A 15,104-nucleotide genomic window follows, 5' to 3' on the forward strand; every position below is an offset into this window, starting at 1 on the left:
GGATAAGTGTGTGTGCATGAGTGAGAGAGAAAAAGAGCAGAGAAAGAGAGAGAGAGAGTGTGTGTGTGTGTGTGTGTGTGTATTCTGGACTGCTGGTTACAGATATAAATTCTAGGGTACCCCAGACCTAATAAATCAGGAAATTTTAGATTTTAATGTTTTAAATGGTAATTCACCGATGACAAATTCATGGTGAATTTTTTGTGGAAATCAACCCCTATGAACAAGTTAAATTATTTATTATGCTTGAATTTTGTTTAATCGAAATATGGCTTGGAACAGATGGCTCATCAGATTGAAGCATGAAAGTGGTTTTCGGATTCTAGCACTGGGAACATCTGAACAAAACATCAGAGTAAAAAACAGTAGCTGACAAAATCAGATAACTTCCACAAAGCAAGCTGGGAAGATTTGGTACCCACTTTCCTCTAGGTGGGTCTACTGCCAAACACTTGTAAATGCATTATTTACAACTTGGAACCACATCCTACTGGCAAGCCCATGAGAAGCAAGCAGCCTCTCCCTTTTCCCTGGCCCCTCAATCACCACATGGTGAAACTGCCTTGATTTCCCAGGCCCTGCCCTTGGCCCTAGGCTGTGAAGTACTCTGCCATCTTGGGCTGCTTCCAGGAGCACATTTCGTGCCAGCCTCCTCTTTCCTCTTCCAATTAAAATCCCATTCCCTTAAAGCAATGTCTCTTAGAAAAAGTAGGATCAAAGGAACCCATGCTATGTTTAAATGATTGCCACGCTTTTACTCTATTGCCAACATCTTTGTAGTAACAAAGTGAAGTATCTGTCTCACAGCATGCCTCAAATGTCTTCTAATGAGGAAACTGAGAGGCATCCATGGTGTTTGCTTCCCCAGCCTTGACTGCACCAATGAATATTTTGAAATCCTGGACGGTCCTCCATCCTCAGTAAAGTCATTGGGGAGGACCTGCTCTGGCTTCCAACCCACCTACATCTCCTCCTCCAGCTCAATGACCCTCGTGTATTTCCGAAGCTTCAACAACCTAGGAAAAAACTTCATTGCTTATTATTACTCTGCACCCAAAGGTAAGAATAGTGGTAAAGAGCAACAGTTCCAGAGCTGGACTCTCTGGCTGGGAGGGAGTCACAGTCCTATCACTTACTCTGTGACCTTGGGCAAGCAACTTGACCTCTCCCAGCCTCAATTCCTTTCCTGCGTAATGGGGACAACAAGGAACCCTTACTTTCTAGGTTTATTGTAAGGGTTACATGCAATGAGGTAAGTAAAACACTTTGCAAAGTGATGGCACGTCATAAATGCTTGATAATGGGCTGCTTTATCATGAGCTTCTTCCTTTTACATGAACATCTCATCACAGTCAGCCCATTAGAAAGTCATTTCTGAAGTTATTCTGAATCTAGTACTAGGTAGGTGTTTTAGGACCTGCAGAAGAAATCATAGTCTCAGCCTGAGAGAGGCTCATGTACAACCAAGAGGAAGTTTAAGGCAAACACAAGGGGTATGCATAGAAGACAAATAGAAACACTAGAAGAAGGCAAACAATAGAACAGATAAATATACGAGAATATACTGAATTGACATATGCATGCACCTCTGCAAAAGACATTAGGAAAGAGAGAGAGTGCTATATAGGTTACAAGTACTAAGGAAACATTGAATTGTGGGTAAACACTCCATTTACTGAAATAACACTGTTCTGAAAGATACACTCAACCAGGACTTTTTAGAAACATCTTTTATTATATGGTGTTAAGAGTGTTGAACACACCCAGTTTAGAACACACAGCTTCTAAAGCTGGCTAGGCCATAGGTAGAGAAAGCAAGATAGCACATCAGGTGAGGTAACAGCATGGCCTAGAGATAGGATATATAAAGTGTGTGGCAAGAAGGCAGATGGACTAAGCCAAAGGTGCCTGTTGAAGTGCTGGGTACTCAGGGTTAGGCAATAATAACAACAGTGATCAAAATGCTCAAAATATCAGCTAACATTTACTGAGTCCCTATTATATGCCAGGCAGCATTTTAAGCACTTCACATATGCTATCCTCACACAGACCCATGGTTCTTCCCCTTTTACAGATGAGGAAACTGAGACTTATGAGGTTCAGTAATTATCCAAGGTTCTACGTTATTCACCACTAAAAGAAAACGGGCAGAGCTCATGAAACTGCAAATAACTAGTATCCACTTTTTCCAAGACACTGTTCAAAACAGTCTCTTGTATTTTACCAAGTGCCAGGTTGACTCACGAAGCAAGCTTTGGAAACATGCTATAAAACACAAAGGAGATGCTCTGTGCACCAAAGTAGATCATGAAAAATCACCGTAATTGATGTTAAATGGCTATTGATGATGTATTTCCTTGTACTTGCAGAGGCAGTGTTGCAGACCCCACATCTAATCAGTGAGTCACGTTCATGCTGTTACTCAAATTTCACCCCTAATTTCTTCTTGTGTCCCCTCTCCCAGTGCTTTTACTCTCATTATTTGCTCTGTCTCTCATAGATGATTCCAAATTCCCTGTATAAATCTTCTGTAGATGAGAGATTCTGTCTGCACAGTTTCTGCACAAATATGATGCCCATTTACACTGGAACCAAGTTATGGCTATCAACGATTGAGTCTTTGCATATTGATTATTTTTTATTTGATCTCCTTTTTTGTGTTTATCAAAGCCAGTGACTGCCCTAATCAGATACTCACTTTTAGGGAAAGTTAACAAAGCAGAAGCAAGCAGAAGAAACAGCTGTTTTCCCCAAGACACTGATAGTGAATATTTGCATTTTTGCATAGAATAGCACAATCTAAATATTGTTATATTTATGGTAACTGAGCAGAAAAAGAGAATATTTTTTTGACCCCACATACCTGAGAAACATAAAGACACACGTGAAAACAGAGTTTGATTTGGGAGATCACATGTTACAAAGATTACAGGGAAAAAGAATCAGCCAGAATCTTGGCATTTACTGAAGACTGATCCCAGAATGCTGCCCTCTTGACTTGCCCAAGTCGTCCCTTCTTAATTATGGGAGTCTTCTTGTATCCACAGCTATCCCGACAGCAACACCCAGGACAGTAACAGCAAGAGCAGGTAAGCCCTGAAATGCATTTATTCATTTACTGACTGTGTCCTTTCCTCTCAGCACCTGCATTTGTATCTGCACCTGTATCTGCTTCATGCACAGAAACTGGACCAACTGCAAATAGTGCATCTATTTGCAAATGGGACATTTGATTCTGCCCAAACTTTTAGAGACATTCAAAACTTTTGGGATCTTTTGGCTCTAGCATCCCAGGATGAGTAAAGTTCATTTTTTGGTACCTTTCAGAGTCATCAAAGCTTGAGTAGCTTACAAGTACTTTCTAGTGGGGTTCTATCTTTCCACCTTATGACCAGTACTGATCATAGTTAGCTCCCCATCCTCATCACCAATGGACTTTAGCAAAGTAAGTGGAGTGTCAGAGCCATTTCAGAGGCAGTGAGATAGAATAGCGGAGAAAAAATTGTGAACTTTGGAACCAGGAGACCGGACTTTAGATCTGCTGCTTACCAGATGTGGGATTGGGAGTGAATCACTTTGCTTCTCCAACTTTCAGTTTCCTCATAGATAAAATTGGTACACCAATACTCTTCTATTTACCTTCCTGAGTTATGATAAAGGTGGGGGTGAACACACACACACACACACACACACCACACTTTGTAAAATCACAAATCACTGTGCAAATTATTTGTTTTTCTGCACTTAGCCAAAACAAATGGGCACATACCTCTGGAAAAATAGATACTCAATTAATGGACTTTTAGTGCTACAGACAATCTTAATGGCTTTGCAACTTCCAACTAAGAGGTTGAATAGTTGACCAAGTACAAGGTTTTCCACTAGTAGAAGTAGTATGGGGTGGGGAGCTCAACACTCATGGGAAGGGTGCAGTGCCCCCAGAGGACAACAGTCACCAGATCTCTCTCTGCAGGGGACTGGCCGGAGCTGCGGCTTGTGGGTGGCTCTGGCCGGTGCTCAGGACGCGTGGAGATTCTCCACCAGGGAGCCTGGGGCACCGTGTGTGATGACCTGTGGGACCTGAACGAAGCTGAGGTTGTGTGCCGGCAGCTTGGGTGTGGTCGAGCCATGTCTGCCCTTGGAAAGGCCCACTTTGGCCCCGGCTCAGGAGACATCTTCCTGGACAACCTCCAGTGTGCTGGTGTGGAGCACTACCTGGGCCAGTGCACCCACTCGGGCTGGTCAGAGCACAACTGTGGCCACCACGAGGATGCCAGTGTCATCTGCTCAGGTATCTTCTCCCCTCTAATATGGGCACTGCCAGTCCTAGAGTGCTTCAAAATCTCCCTGCCAGTGTTCAGAGTCAGCCTGGAACAAAAACAGGATCCTCAAACATTTAGCGTTCGATTTTTGCTGTAGCTTTTCTAACTTGGTTAAATAGATGAGGTTTTATCTGCTAGCCTCCAGTATAAAACCTCATTTTCTAATTTGGTAGCAAGTATTACCAAAGGTGTGTGTGCTTTACTGAAATATGCAAATAACATGTTTAATGGTGAGAATTTTTAAATGATGGGAATAAGGAGCTCATTGAAAGAGGCAGCCTGCAGTAGCCAGGCTAGGGGAGACTTTAGAGCTAGGAAGACTTGAATCTGGCTTCCAGAGCCTGTGCTGACGCACAGACTGTATGTGAGCAACACTTAAACTCTCTCTTAAACATATTGGTAACTCTTATTGCCATGTCCTCACTCAATCACCACACCAAGGAAATCTGTGCACTAATCTGACTTATTTCAATTGGCTTGTGACAATTTTTAAAATATATTCTGAATTTTCTTGTGTATAAACAGCTACGAGTAAGTTAGCCACCTCTGGAATGTCTATCAATAATCCTTTCTGATAATGAGATGCCTTTTGGTAAACTAACAGCTGTAATATCTGATGTGATTTGAAAAAATCAGTAATCATAACTCAAAGGAGGAGGGCTTGCTGCACAGAGTTGCCCACGTGAGAAGCAACTCAATTGCATGTCAGTACCTGCTAACCGTGACCTTTAATTTGAAGTGCATACTTAAAAACATTGTCTTATGTGTTGGTGCATTCATTTGTCTATTTACCTTGTGACATCTTATCATGGGTGACATGTATCCTAGTGACAGCCTCCTGGGTATATGTTATTCCCACGTCTCAATCTTCCAGAGGATGATTGTCTAAATCTGAGGTCCCCCCAGAGACACCAAAAGTGAAACACCTGCTGCAAAATTGATGGTTTAAGTCAGATCATCCCAAATGTACCTTTGCATCTGGCCATTTTTACATAACTTGGTACAAACCAACAACCAGAGAGAAACTTACTTTCGTTATCTACAGATGAATCTGCTTCTCCCAGTACTATGTTTTTTAAAAGGACTAATTTTTCCCACATCAGATTAATAAACGCGTATAACAATGGAACTAAAACCTTCATCTTCAGTTATTAAAGTCAGGATTTCCAAAAAAATACTGATATACTTATTCTCTCTACAAACAGATGCTGAAGAATCACTTGCTAACAGTCCAGGTCAGTCACACCTTTTGTTGATGGGAGTTAAATATCAGCTGTTCTTGATTTTGTCCTTAAGCTATTTGTTTTTTCAGTTTTAAGTTCACTCTTTATCTAAACTGCAGGATTTTTCACACCACTGAGATTCTATTAGAAAGTCTTATTTAAAAATACTTTTGATTTTTTACATGTGATGATGATGATGATGTGTGTGTGTGTGTGTGGGTGTGTGTGTGTGTGAAGTCTATATTTTTTGGAGATGCATGCAGAGTGAAACGGTGTTTCATGGCCTTTTCGCATATGCTATTCCTCTGGCTCAGGGCACTTTTTCAGCTCTTCCCCTGACTAGCTCCTTCTCAGTTTTTAAAGAGGTGTCCTCCAGCCCTTTCCTCTCTATTGTCCCCTTCATAGCATCCTGTTTTTCCCCTCTTTGGCCCATTTATCACAGTATGCAATGATGCACTGTGGCAGTGCCTGCATTTGACTAATAAATAGACTCCGGGCTCCCTGAGGACAGAAATCACATCCCTGGTTTAGAGCTGTATCATCAGTGCCTAACATAAAAGACAATCAATAAGTACTTAAAATGAAATTAAATTGTCTGAAGACCCCACAACCTGCAACTCAGGAACACGTGAGAAATCTGAGGAAAAAGCCCCAAGGCTCAAGACTGGGGAATGTCCCTCCCTAACCCTCTCTGAGCTGGCACTGGTGGACCCAGGCCGGTCTTTTGGGAAATCACACGCTGTGTCTCTGTCTGCAGAGGGCTGGCCGGAGCTGAGGCTGATGGGCGGCTCAGGCCGGTGCTCGGGGCGCGTGGAGATTCTCCACCAGGGTGCCTGGGGCACCGTGTGCGACGACCTGTGGGACCTGAATGAAGCCAAGGTTGTGTGCCGGCAGTTGGGGTGTGGGCAGGCTGTTTCTGGCCCTGGCGAGGCCCACTTTGGCCCAGGCTCAGGAGACATCTTCCTGGACAACCTCCAGTGCACTGGGGTAGAGCACTACCTGGGCCAGTGTACCCACTTGGGCTGGTCAGAGCACAACTGTGGCCACCACGAGGATGCCAGTGTCATCTGCTCAGGTAACATCTCCCCTCTCAGCCAGTGATTTCTGATGCTGCAATTGTGACATTTTGAAATTCTGCATCCTGGGTGGCATTTTCATCCGTCCATCCATGTGTCTGCCCGTTTCTGAAGCATCTCCTTGAGACGCCATGGGCAGCTCTGGTTGCACAGGAAATTACTAATTACTTGGCATGAGCACCACCTGGGCATTACAATGTAGATTCTAGGGTCCCACCTCCAGAGATTATGACTAAGTAGGAAAAAGTCTCTGGAATCTGCATCTTAACAAGTGGTTCAGGGATTCTGCATAAGAAGGGACAAAGGCAATCCAGCCCTGGCTGCTATGGGACAGAGTTGACCCAGCTGCTGTCCCCCAGCCTCCTAGGCCAAGGACCCTGCCAGAGGAGGGTTGAAGTAGCCCAAGGGGTAATTCCAGTATTCTGGTTTCCTATACCTTGTCACCCCAAATAGAGTAACCTGTCACATTTATGCATTCAGATGCGGAAGACCTACCTCCACCCACACCTCCAGGTATGTCCATATTTTTTTCTAATTCAGACAACTTACTACTACTACTACTACTACTACTACTACTACTACTACTACTAAAAGCAGCAAATACTTGTAAGTATTTGCTGTAATAAGTAATAAGTAAGAACCAGGCACTGTTCTGAGCCCTTCACATATATAAATCTTTCAATCCCCTCAATAGCCCCTTGAGGCAGGTTCTTGGATTATTCATATTTTCCAGATAACCTGAGACATTGAAAGTTAGCAAGGTGCCCAGGGCTAGCCAGGGTATCTGAACCCATGCTGTCGATGCTCTTGGCCATTGGTCTTATTTACCCATTCCTTGGCTCAGCTACACAAAGACCAGGGAAAACTCGAGTAAATGTGGGGAGACGTTTTGCTCAGATCATTGCTAATCATCAGGACAATCCTGCCAAAAGGCATTATCTATGATATTTTACAGAAGAGAAAATTGAGACATAGAAAGGTTAAGTAACTTTCTCAGGATCACTCAGTAAGTTAATGACCCAAATTTTGACACTGATCAGTCTGGCCCCAAAGTCATGCTCTTAGGGATCTTATGACTTTTGCCTCTTTTCAAAGATCTTACAAATGAATTATTGACTAATATTCATCTGTAATAAAAACCAAATATTAGAAAAACCAGACCAACTACATGCACTGTGAATTCTGAAATGATGCTGAAGGTGATTGAAAGGTGATTTCACAGCTGAGGATTAGGGAGATCAAAAAACCTACCGAAGATAACTTGATTAGAAAGTGGCAGGACTGGAATTTACAAAGCCATCTCTCACCCTTTGAATGCACCTGGCTGTCCCCTACACAGCCTCAGTGAACACAGATAAGCCATCATCCATTGGCAGAAGCATCTCTCTTGGGCACTTGCCTGGAGAAGACCTCGATGTGTCCTGGTGTTCTTGAAGGAAGGCCAACTTTACCCATTGGTACCATGAGTGAGAAGGGAGGGACTGCCTAAAGTTAAAGGGCCATGGTTAGGGTCAAGGGCAGTGGATATTCCAATGAAGATCATCTGTAGTTTTCTCATTTTATGGACAGCAGGGAAATGAGAAAAATGAGATTGAGTGAAAGGAGCCATTCTGGTTATCTATTGCTCACCGAAACTTAGCAATATAAAGTAACCACCATTTAGATGTATGTTATGTCTTTGAGGGTCAGGAATTCAGGCAGGGCTCAGCTGGGAGACCCTTCTGCTCCACAGAGCATTGAGCAGGGTTGCTCAATGGATTTCATCTGATGACTGGTCTGGAGAATTCAAGACAGCTTCACTCATATAGTTGGTGCCTTGGTGGGGTCAGCTGGAAGGAAAGGCTCAGCCACAGCCCTCTTCCTTTTTAGGTGGTCTCAGGTTACAAGAAGTCTGACTACCATGCTGAGAGACCATGCACACTCAGACTTCTTTTTGTTTGTTTGTTTGTTTGTTTGTTTTTGAGACAGAGTTTCACTCTTTCGCCAAGGCTGGAGTGGAGTGGTGCTATCTCTGCTTACTGCAACCTCCGTCCCCCAGGTTCAAGCAATTCTCATGCCTCAGCCTCCAGAGTAGCTGGGATTATAGGCACCATGCCCTGCTAATTTTTGTATTTTTAGTAGAGACAGGGTTTCACCATGTTGGCCAGGCTGGTCTCAGGTGATCCACCTGCCTCAGCCTCCCAAAGTGCTAGGAATACAGGTGTGAACCACTGCACCTGGCCACACTCAGACTTCTTGTAAGGTGGGTTAGGGCTCCATGAGCGAGCCAGTGTTCCCAGAGATGGGAGGTGGAAGCCACCAGTCTCTTAAGGTGCAGAGCCACTGCCACCATATTCTGTTGGTCAAAGCAGTCACAGAACCCACCCAGGTTCAAGGGAGGTTACCTAGACCCCACCTTGTGACAGGAGGCATGTCTAAGAATTTGTGGCCTTCTCTAACCTGCCACAGAACCATAGAAAATATTGACTCAGCACCTTCAGTGCAGACTCTTCTCAGTTTGCACTAAGTACATTGATGTTTCTAAGGAAACCCTTTACATTTTACTGACTTATAGATAAGACTAAATATTTTCATCTGGATGTCATCATTTTCTGCCTTTTTTCCCTTTCAGATTCTTCTACAACTTCTCAGGATCACATAAAAGGTAGCCTTTTATTTTAAATTGAAATGCTCATTCCATGTCAAGAGAACTATCGTGGCAAATGCTGGGCAGTATGCCCAGGACATAGCACAACAGAGCCTGGCACAGTGTGGGCAAGGGGTCTGCTTCTCTGCTGCCACTCTGTGTAATATAGTCTGTAAAAAATACTGACTTTACAACAAAAGGATCAGACTGGGAAGGGGGATGTGTATCTGCCCAGGTCAGACATCTGGCCCATACTCAGCCTTCCCTCTTTGGGTACGGTCCTATAGAAGGAACCAGCCCATTATTCCTTGCCACATGTAGAGATTTCAGAAGGTCCAACTCCCAGAGGTTTCAGTGTCAGCCTGACCTGGCCTCATTATTGTAGCTTATAAATGTGGTCAGTGATAAAACTACCAGATGACCAGGAGCATCATCGCTTCCTGCCGTCCATCTCAGGAAAGACGAGGAATCTGTGGGATTCTGGGAGGATCACAAGTTGGCCAAGAGGAACAGAAAGTAGAAAAATTAAGCAACTTCATATTTTAGGGACAAGGTCAATAAAGAATATTGTACTTTCACATTTCCTCCAAAATAATTTTGTGTGAAATCTGCTTTCTTTGTGTGAAATCCTGTTTTAAATACATACATGTATGTGTGTGTATCTATCTATGCTAATATGACAACATACATGAAACTATTAGATTTCACTGTTACCTTGTTTAACCCTTATAAATCCAAAATCCTGCAAGTTCCAGTCTCAGACTAAATATCTGAGTTAAAGGAAACATAATCTACCCAGCATAAGTGAGGCAGAGTACTTAAAGAAGGTGCTGGTCATAACATCCCCTGACAGATCAGTGTCCTTTTCCCTTTACCTACAATTCATCAGAACCCAAAGTTGTTCTAGAACCTCTTGCTCCCCAAACCTCCCCAAACTCTCCCCTTTCCCAAGCACATGTGGCCTCTGTTTCTTCATCTCTCCTTCCAGTCTCTCATTACTCTGTCCCTCCCCAGCAAGCAGAACCCCTACTTTAGAGAGGGGGAGAAAACTGTAAGCAGAAAGGACAAATTGCACATTTTCTTTATAAGGTGCTGAGAGAGAGGGAAAAGCAGGGAACATTCACACATTAATACTTTTTGCTTCATCAGAATTAGATTTAATAGACTCTCCTTCCCAAGAAATATTTAAGCTAAAGGTCTGCTCAGACAGCCTGTGCATGCCCACCCAGGCCGATTGGCGCCCAATTCTACCAGACCACTGCATGTAAACTGGTCTTTATTAGGATTACACAATGATGCCAAATGGACACATTCTGACACCATTTTTCCTGTTGTTTCAGGAGGAAGTAACTCTTGTGGAGGGGTCATTTCTAGTCTCTCTGGCTCATTTTCTAGTCCACAGTATCCAGAAAACTACCCAACAGATATCCAGTGTGTTTGGGAGATCCACATGGGTGCAAAATTTCACATAGAACTCATAATTCCAAGTTTGAAGTAAGAAAACTTTTAAAGAGAACGTTCTATGTAAATAAGAATATTGATTTGTGAAATCATATTAAAGGTATTTCTTTTAGTGGGAAACATTTAAGAGTGAAAGCAGAAGCACCCAACATTCTATAGTTTTTCCAAGTCAAATTTTGGGTTAGCTTTGTAGCACTATCCAATGAGTTACTTCTTAGTTGAAAAATTCAGTAAGTGATTTATTAACATATTTTGATAGTGTTTCTTTTTTTTCTAAAAATGTCACAAAAATCCTCAACAGTTTTGCCCTTATTGTACACTGGGTATCAATATTTGTCCTCTTAGACTTTCTTATTTGAATCCAAATTTTAAACGGTAAGAGAATTTTCATACACACATTAGCCAACTACTCCAGCTTTGGGTCCTGCATCTTCTAAATGTTCTGCAAAGTAAGAGGAGACATTAATGTCATTGCCTTATCTCTGACATAAAGAGAATAAATGTTCAAAAGTCACTGACATTTTTATCTCTATGACATAAAATAACAGCTGATGTTTTAATGCTAGCCCAGACTTTGTACGCTTTGTCATATTCCAGGGTTATACAGTCCAAAGATAGATGTCTTTGTCATCTCCATTAGAGATGAGGAGTCTGAGGCTCAGAGAGGATAACTAATTTGCCCAAGGCCAACCCATCTAGATCTGTCTGATGTCAATGACCCATCTGTTCACCAATATGTGGGTCTGTAAAAGAGTCTGCATGAAGCCCTTCTTCTTGTGCATGACACACATCGTGTTACAAACACAGCAAGACTGTAGAATTCCATGATCATTAGCTCCAGGCATGCACTGAATTGTGTTCCATCATGACTGTACCACAACCATGGATTCAGACATGCACTAAGCCAAAAATGCCTCAGGATATATTTGTTGACTAAAACTTTAGGGACACAATTAGCCACAATGAGGTAAGGACCTTGAACCCACACCTCCAGATTCTATTATGTTATCCATTGTCTGTTTCTTCAAAATTGCTTCCCCTTACCTTTCTCGTGAATAATCGCCATACTATTCTTCTATATCCTGCCACCACTTTTATTTTAAAATCAAGTTTTTTCCTACCCAAGAATTCGAGTATGGCAATTATTGTGAAACACAGAAGTAGGAAAAATCTGGCCGTGATGTCTGTTACATGCTGATCTTTGGGGTGATCTGACTGTTATGAATTTAGTTGCAGTGTAAATTAGTATTTCCTAATGTCCTATGTAGGTTGTGATTGGCCAAAACCATTATAATTTTTAAACTTCTGTTATGAGATTGTAGCTGAAAGCCCCACACATTCCTTAGCCAAAGAAAATAGAGTTGTGATAGGTCATCTGAAAAAATTAATTAATATTTTACATTTCAGTGTGCAATTTAAATATAATCCAAATATGTAATCTCTATGATTGTCACACTTTTTTAGCATTAAATTTTAGGAAGTTTCTAATCTGCCACTACCCCTCCAATGTCTATTCACCCCAGGTTGGAAGATATCCTTGGATGTCCCTATGACTCCGTTGAAATCTTCAATGGTCCCAGGATTGCCTCGCTCTCCATGGGGAAGTTCTGTGCCCCTGAAACTGTGATATTCTTCTCCTCCTCACACATCATGACAGTGGTATTCCAAAGTGATTCTATGAAAACCAACACTGGCTTTTATGCTCTTTTCAATGCCATTCCTCAGGGTGAAAGGGAGTCAGGTAGGAACCTTCAAGTAGTTTTTGGTGGTTAAAAGACAGAACAGATTCTAACTTCAGAGTCTCCTTTGCCAGTAGAGCCCTAGGATTCAGTCTTTTAAGACCCCCACACTAGCTTCATTAACCCTGCTCCATAGCTGCTAGATTTTCCCACCATGAAGGCCACGTGGGAAGCTACAATGAGGCAGTCATGTGCATTCTGTGTGTGAGTGGCCAGGCTGCTACTGCCTGCAGGGAAAAGCTGGGTGCTATGAACCGTCCTGGGGCTGCATCCACCCTCCACAGCCTCTTGGTAACTGTCCAGAGTGCTGGAATGTGGAAGATCAACACTCGTATGACAAGACTCCACTTCCTCCACGAGCTGGCCCATTTTATACCTTGCATACATTGAAACCTAGTCTCACCCAAATGAGAGCCTTGGGGATTCCTGTTAGCCATGACCCTGCAGGCAGTCATGACCCTGCAGGCAGTCGTTCCAAAGCCAGGTCCAATTTGCACCCTGCAAGCACACTGCCTGCCAAGTGTGAGACTTCTGATGCTGAGAGGCCCCTACAGAAACCCCAGAAATTCTCTTAGGCCACCAGAAAGCCAGATAGTAAGTCCCTGGATGTGGTTTGGGGTTTGCTTGTATCGGAGTAAGGGAATTCCTTGTATATTTCACCCCTAAAGCAATGTTCAAAACTCTGCCCTGGCAAAGCAAGGTAAGCTCCAACATTTGAAATCCAGACACTCATTAACTCAAGACCACCATTTAGCCATTTAACAATAGTTACAGAGGTCCTATTATATACCAGGTCCAGTTGTAAGTGTGGGAGCACGGTACAGCTCCGTGCCCTCATGGAGTTTATACTCTAGTGTGGACGTGGGTAAGTGAGAGAGGATCAAAACACAAGAAACAAGGAAATAAACAAACTGGTTTTGGGGTAAGGATGATAAAGGACAGAGGTGAAGGCTGGGAATAAGGAGTCAGGTGGGAGAATAGAGGGTGCCTGAGTGGAGTAGGTGCTACTATGGGCTGGATGAGAACGGATGGTATCTCTGAAGACGTGGCATGTGATGAATGACAAAGAAAAGCATTACAGGTGGAGGAAAGACTTGGGCATGTTGAAGCAACAGAAAGAAGGCCAAAGTGACAGAGCCAGTGGGCACAGTAAGGGGAGGCTGTCCTTACAGTACCTCCAGAGATAGCAGATAATTCTAATCGGCCACAGCCCTTCAGTCCAGATAGAGCATTGCCACTGTGTTCTATGAAGTCACAGTCACCCTTGTGGTCCAGGTGCATTTCAGGGGATTAAATCTACCCTTATTCAAGACACATACAAAAAAGCAGCTGGGAACCTGCTCTCCTGTAACCCAGCATTGTGACACAAAAACCATATGTCAAGATCTGCAGTAACCCTGACGTGCTGGGTGCTGAGCACACTCTCATTGGTAGCATCTCCTCTAGATGCTGCTAGAGTCCTTATTTTACAGGTGATAAAACTGAGGGTCAGGGAGACAGTCACTTATCAAAATTTACACAACTAGGAAGCCATAGAACAAGGATTCAAACCCACTTCCTATCTCACTCTGAATCCCTTAAGCCTGATTAAATCAGTTGGCTTTAAGGTTTTGCTCTTGTGTTTGCCTTAGCCACAAACACAGAAGCTAGAAATCACTTGCTACTTAAAACTTATCAAACTCAAAAATAAAATTTTGCTCTGTTTAGAAGATGGACCAGAGTTGCGGCTGGTGGGTGGCTCTGGCCAGTGCTCAGGACATGGGGAGGTCCTACACAAGGGCTCCTGGGGCACTGTGTGTGATGACCTGTGGGATCTGAATGAACCTGAGGTTGTGTGCCAGCAGCTCGGGTGTGGTAAGGCCATTGCTGCTCCTGGAAAGGCCCACTTTGGCCCAGGTTCTGGAGACATCCTTCTAGACAACATTCAGTGTTCAGGAAGTGAGAACCACCTTGGCCAGTGGCCCAGCTCCGGCTGGTCAGACCACAACCGTGGCCACCATGAGGATGCCAATGTTGTCTGCTCAGGTAGCCTCTCCTTCCATGATAGATTCCTTCTGATCTTTCACCCAAAGACATCCTAGTGATGGATGAAGGCCATGCACGGAGTGGGGCCAGGGAATTTTGGGACAGTGGCCCAACAGATGAATGTCCCTTTGGCCAGGTAGACAGAGAATGCTGTGAGCCTGGCTCCATTCTGAGGACAAACACAGCAGAGCCACACAATTGGCTGCTTCTGTTCTCTGCACCTCTCCCATTTCTGGAACTGCTTTTCCAGGTCTAACCATGCCCTCGTTTTTGTTTATGTAACATATGACCTGCCTGCTTGAGAACTGCCCACACTAGAAAGCCACCATTTCTTTGTCTTCATAGAATGTAATTTAGACTTTTCTAAATTTTTCTTGTATGCATGCAGATGCTGGGGACTGGGCTCCAGATGTGATTCCTCCACCCCCAGGTAAGTCCAACACTAAATTTGCACTATCTTGGCAAAGTTAAAAAAAAAGTAACCTCTCTCCTGACCTAGACACTGGTAGACAATGACTAGGCTGGTGATTCCCAATTCTGGCTGCACACCAGAATCACTCAGCAAGCTTTTGAAATTCCTGGTGCCCAGGCTGCATCCCTGACCTGTCACCTTAGAGTCTCTGAGGTCACTC

At 43.4% G+C, this 15,104-nt stretch overlaps 1 protein-coding gene across 3 annotated transcripts in view; it reads left to right on the top strand.

Annotated features, from left to right (window-relative positions):
- LOC745251 (deleted in malignant brain tumors 1 protein) overlaps positions 1-15,104 on the top strand; it is a 70,295-nt gene that overhangs the window by 17,250 nt on the left and 37,941 nt on the right. For 2 of the 3 annotated variants that reach the window (XR_010147061.1, XM_063782231.1), the window contains 11 exons: positions 869-1,059; positions 2,370-2,399; positions 3,048-3,089; positions 3,974-4,291; positions 5,528-5,557; positions 6,303-6,620; positions 7,102-7,134; positions 9,233-9,265; positions 10,588-10,741; positions 12,232-12,449; positions 14,861-14,902. Coding sequence is in view for 2 of the 3 variants with exons in the window: in XM_063782231.1 (XP_063638301.1) it covers positions 869-1,059; positions 2,370-2,399; positions 3,048-3,089; positions 3,974-4,291; positions 5,528-5,557; positions 6,303-6,620; positions 7,102-7,134; positions 9,233-9,265; positions 10,588-10,741; positions 12,232-12,449; positions 14,861-14,902 (1,409 nt within the window). In the remaining variant the exon portion in view is untranslated. The remainder of the gene's footprint in view (positions 1-868; positions 1,060-2,369; positions 2,400-3,047; positions 3,090-3,973; positions 4,292-5,527; positions 5,558-6,302; positions 6,621-7,101; positions 7,135-9,232; positions 9,266-10,587; positions 10,742-12,231; positions 12,450-14,860; positions 14,903-15,104) is intronic. The other variant, XM_063782232.1, reaches the window with a different exon arrangement.

This window comes from Pan troglodytes, chromosome 8 (assembly GCF_028858775.2).
Source record: "Pan troglodytes isolate AG18354 chromosome 8, NHGRI_mPanTro3-v2.0_pri, whole genome shotgun sequence".
Classification (NCBI taxonomy): Eukaryota; Metazoa; Chordata; class Mammalia; order Primates; family Hominidae; genus Pan; species Pan troglodytes.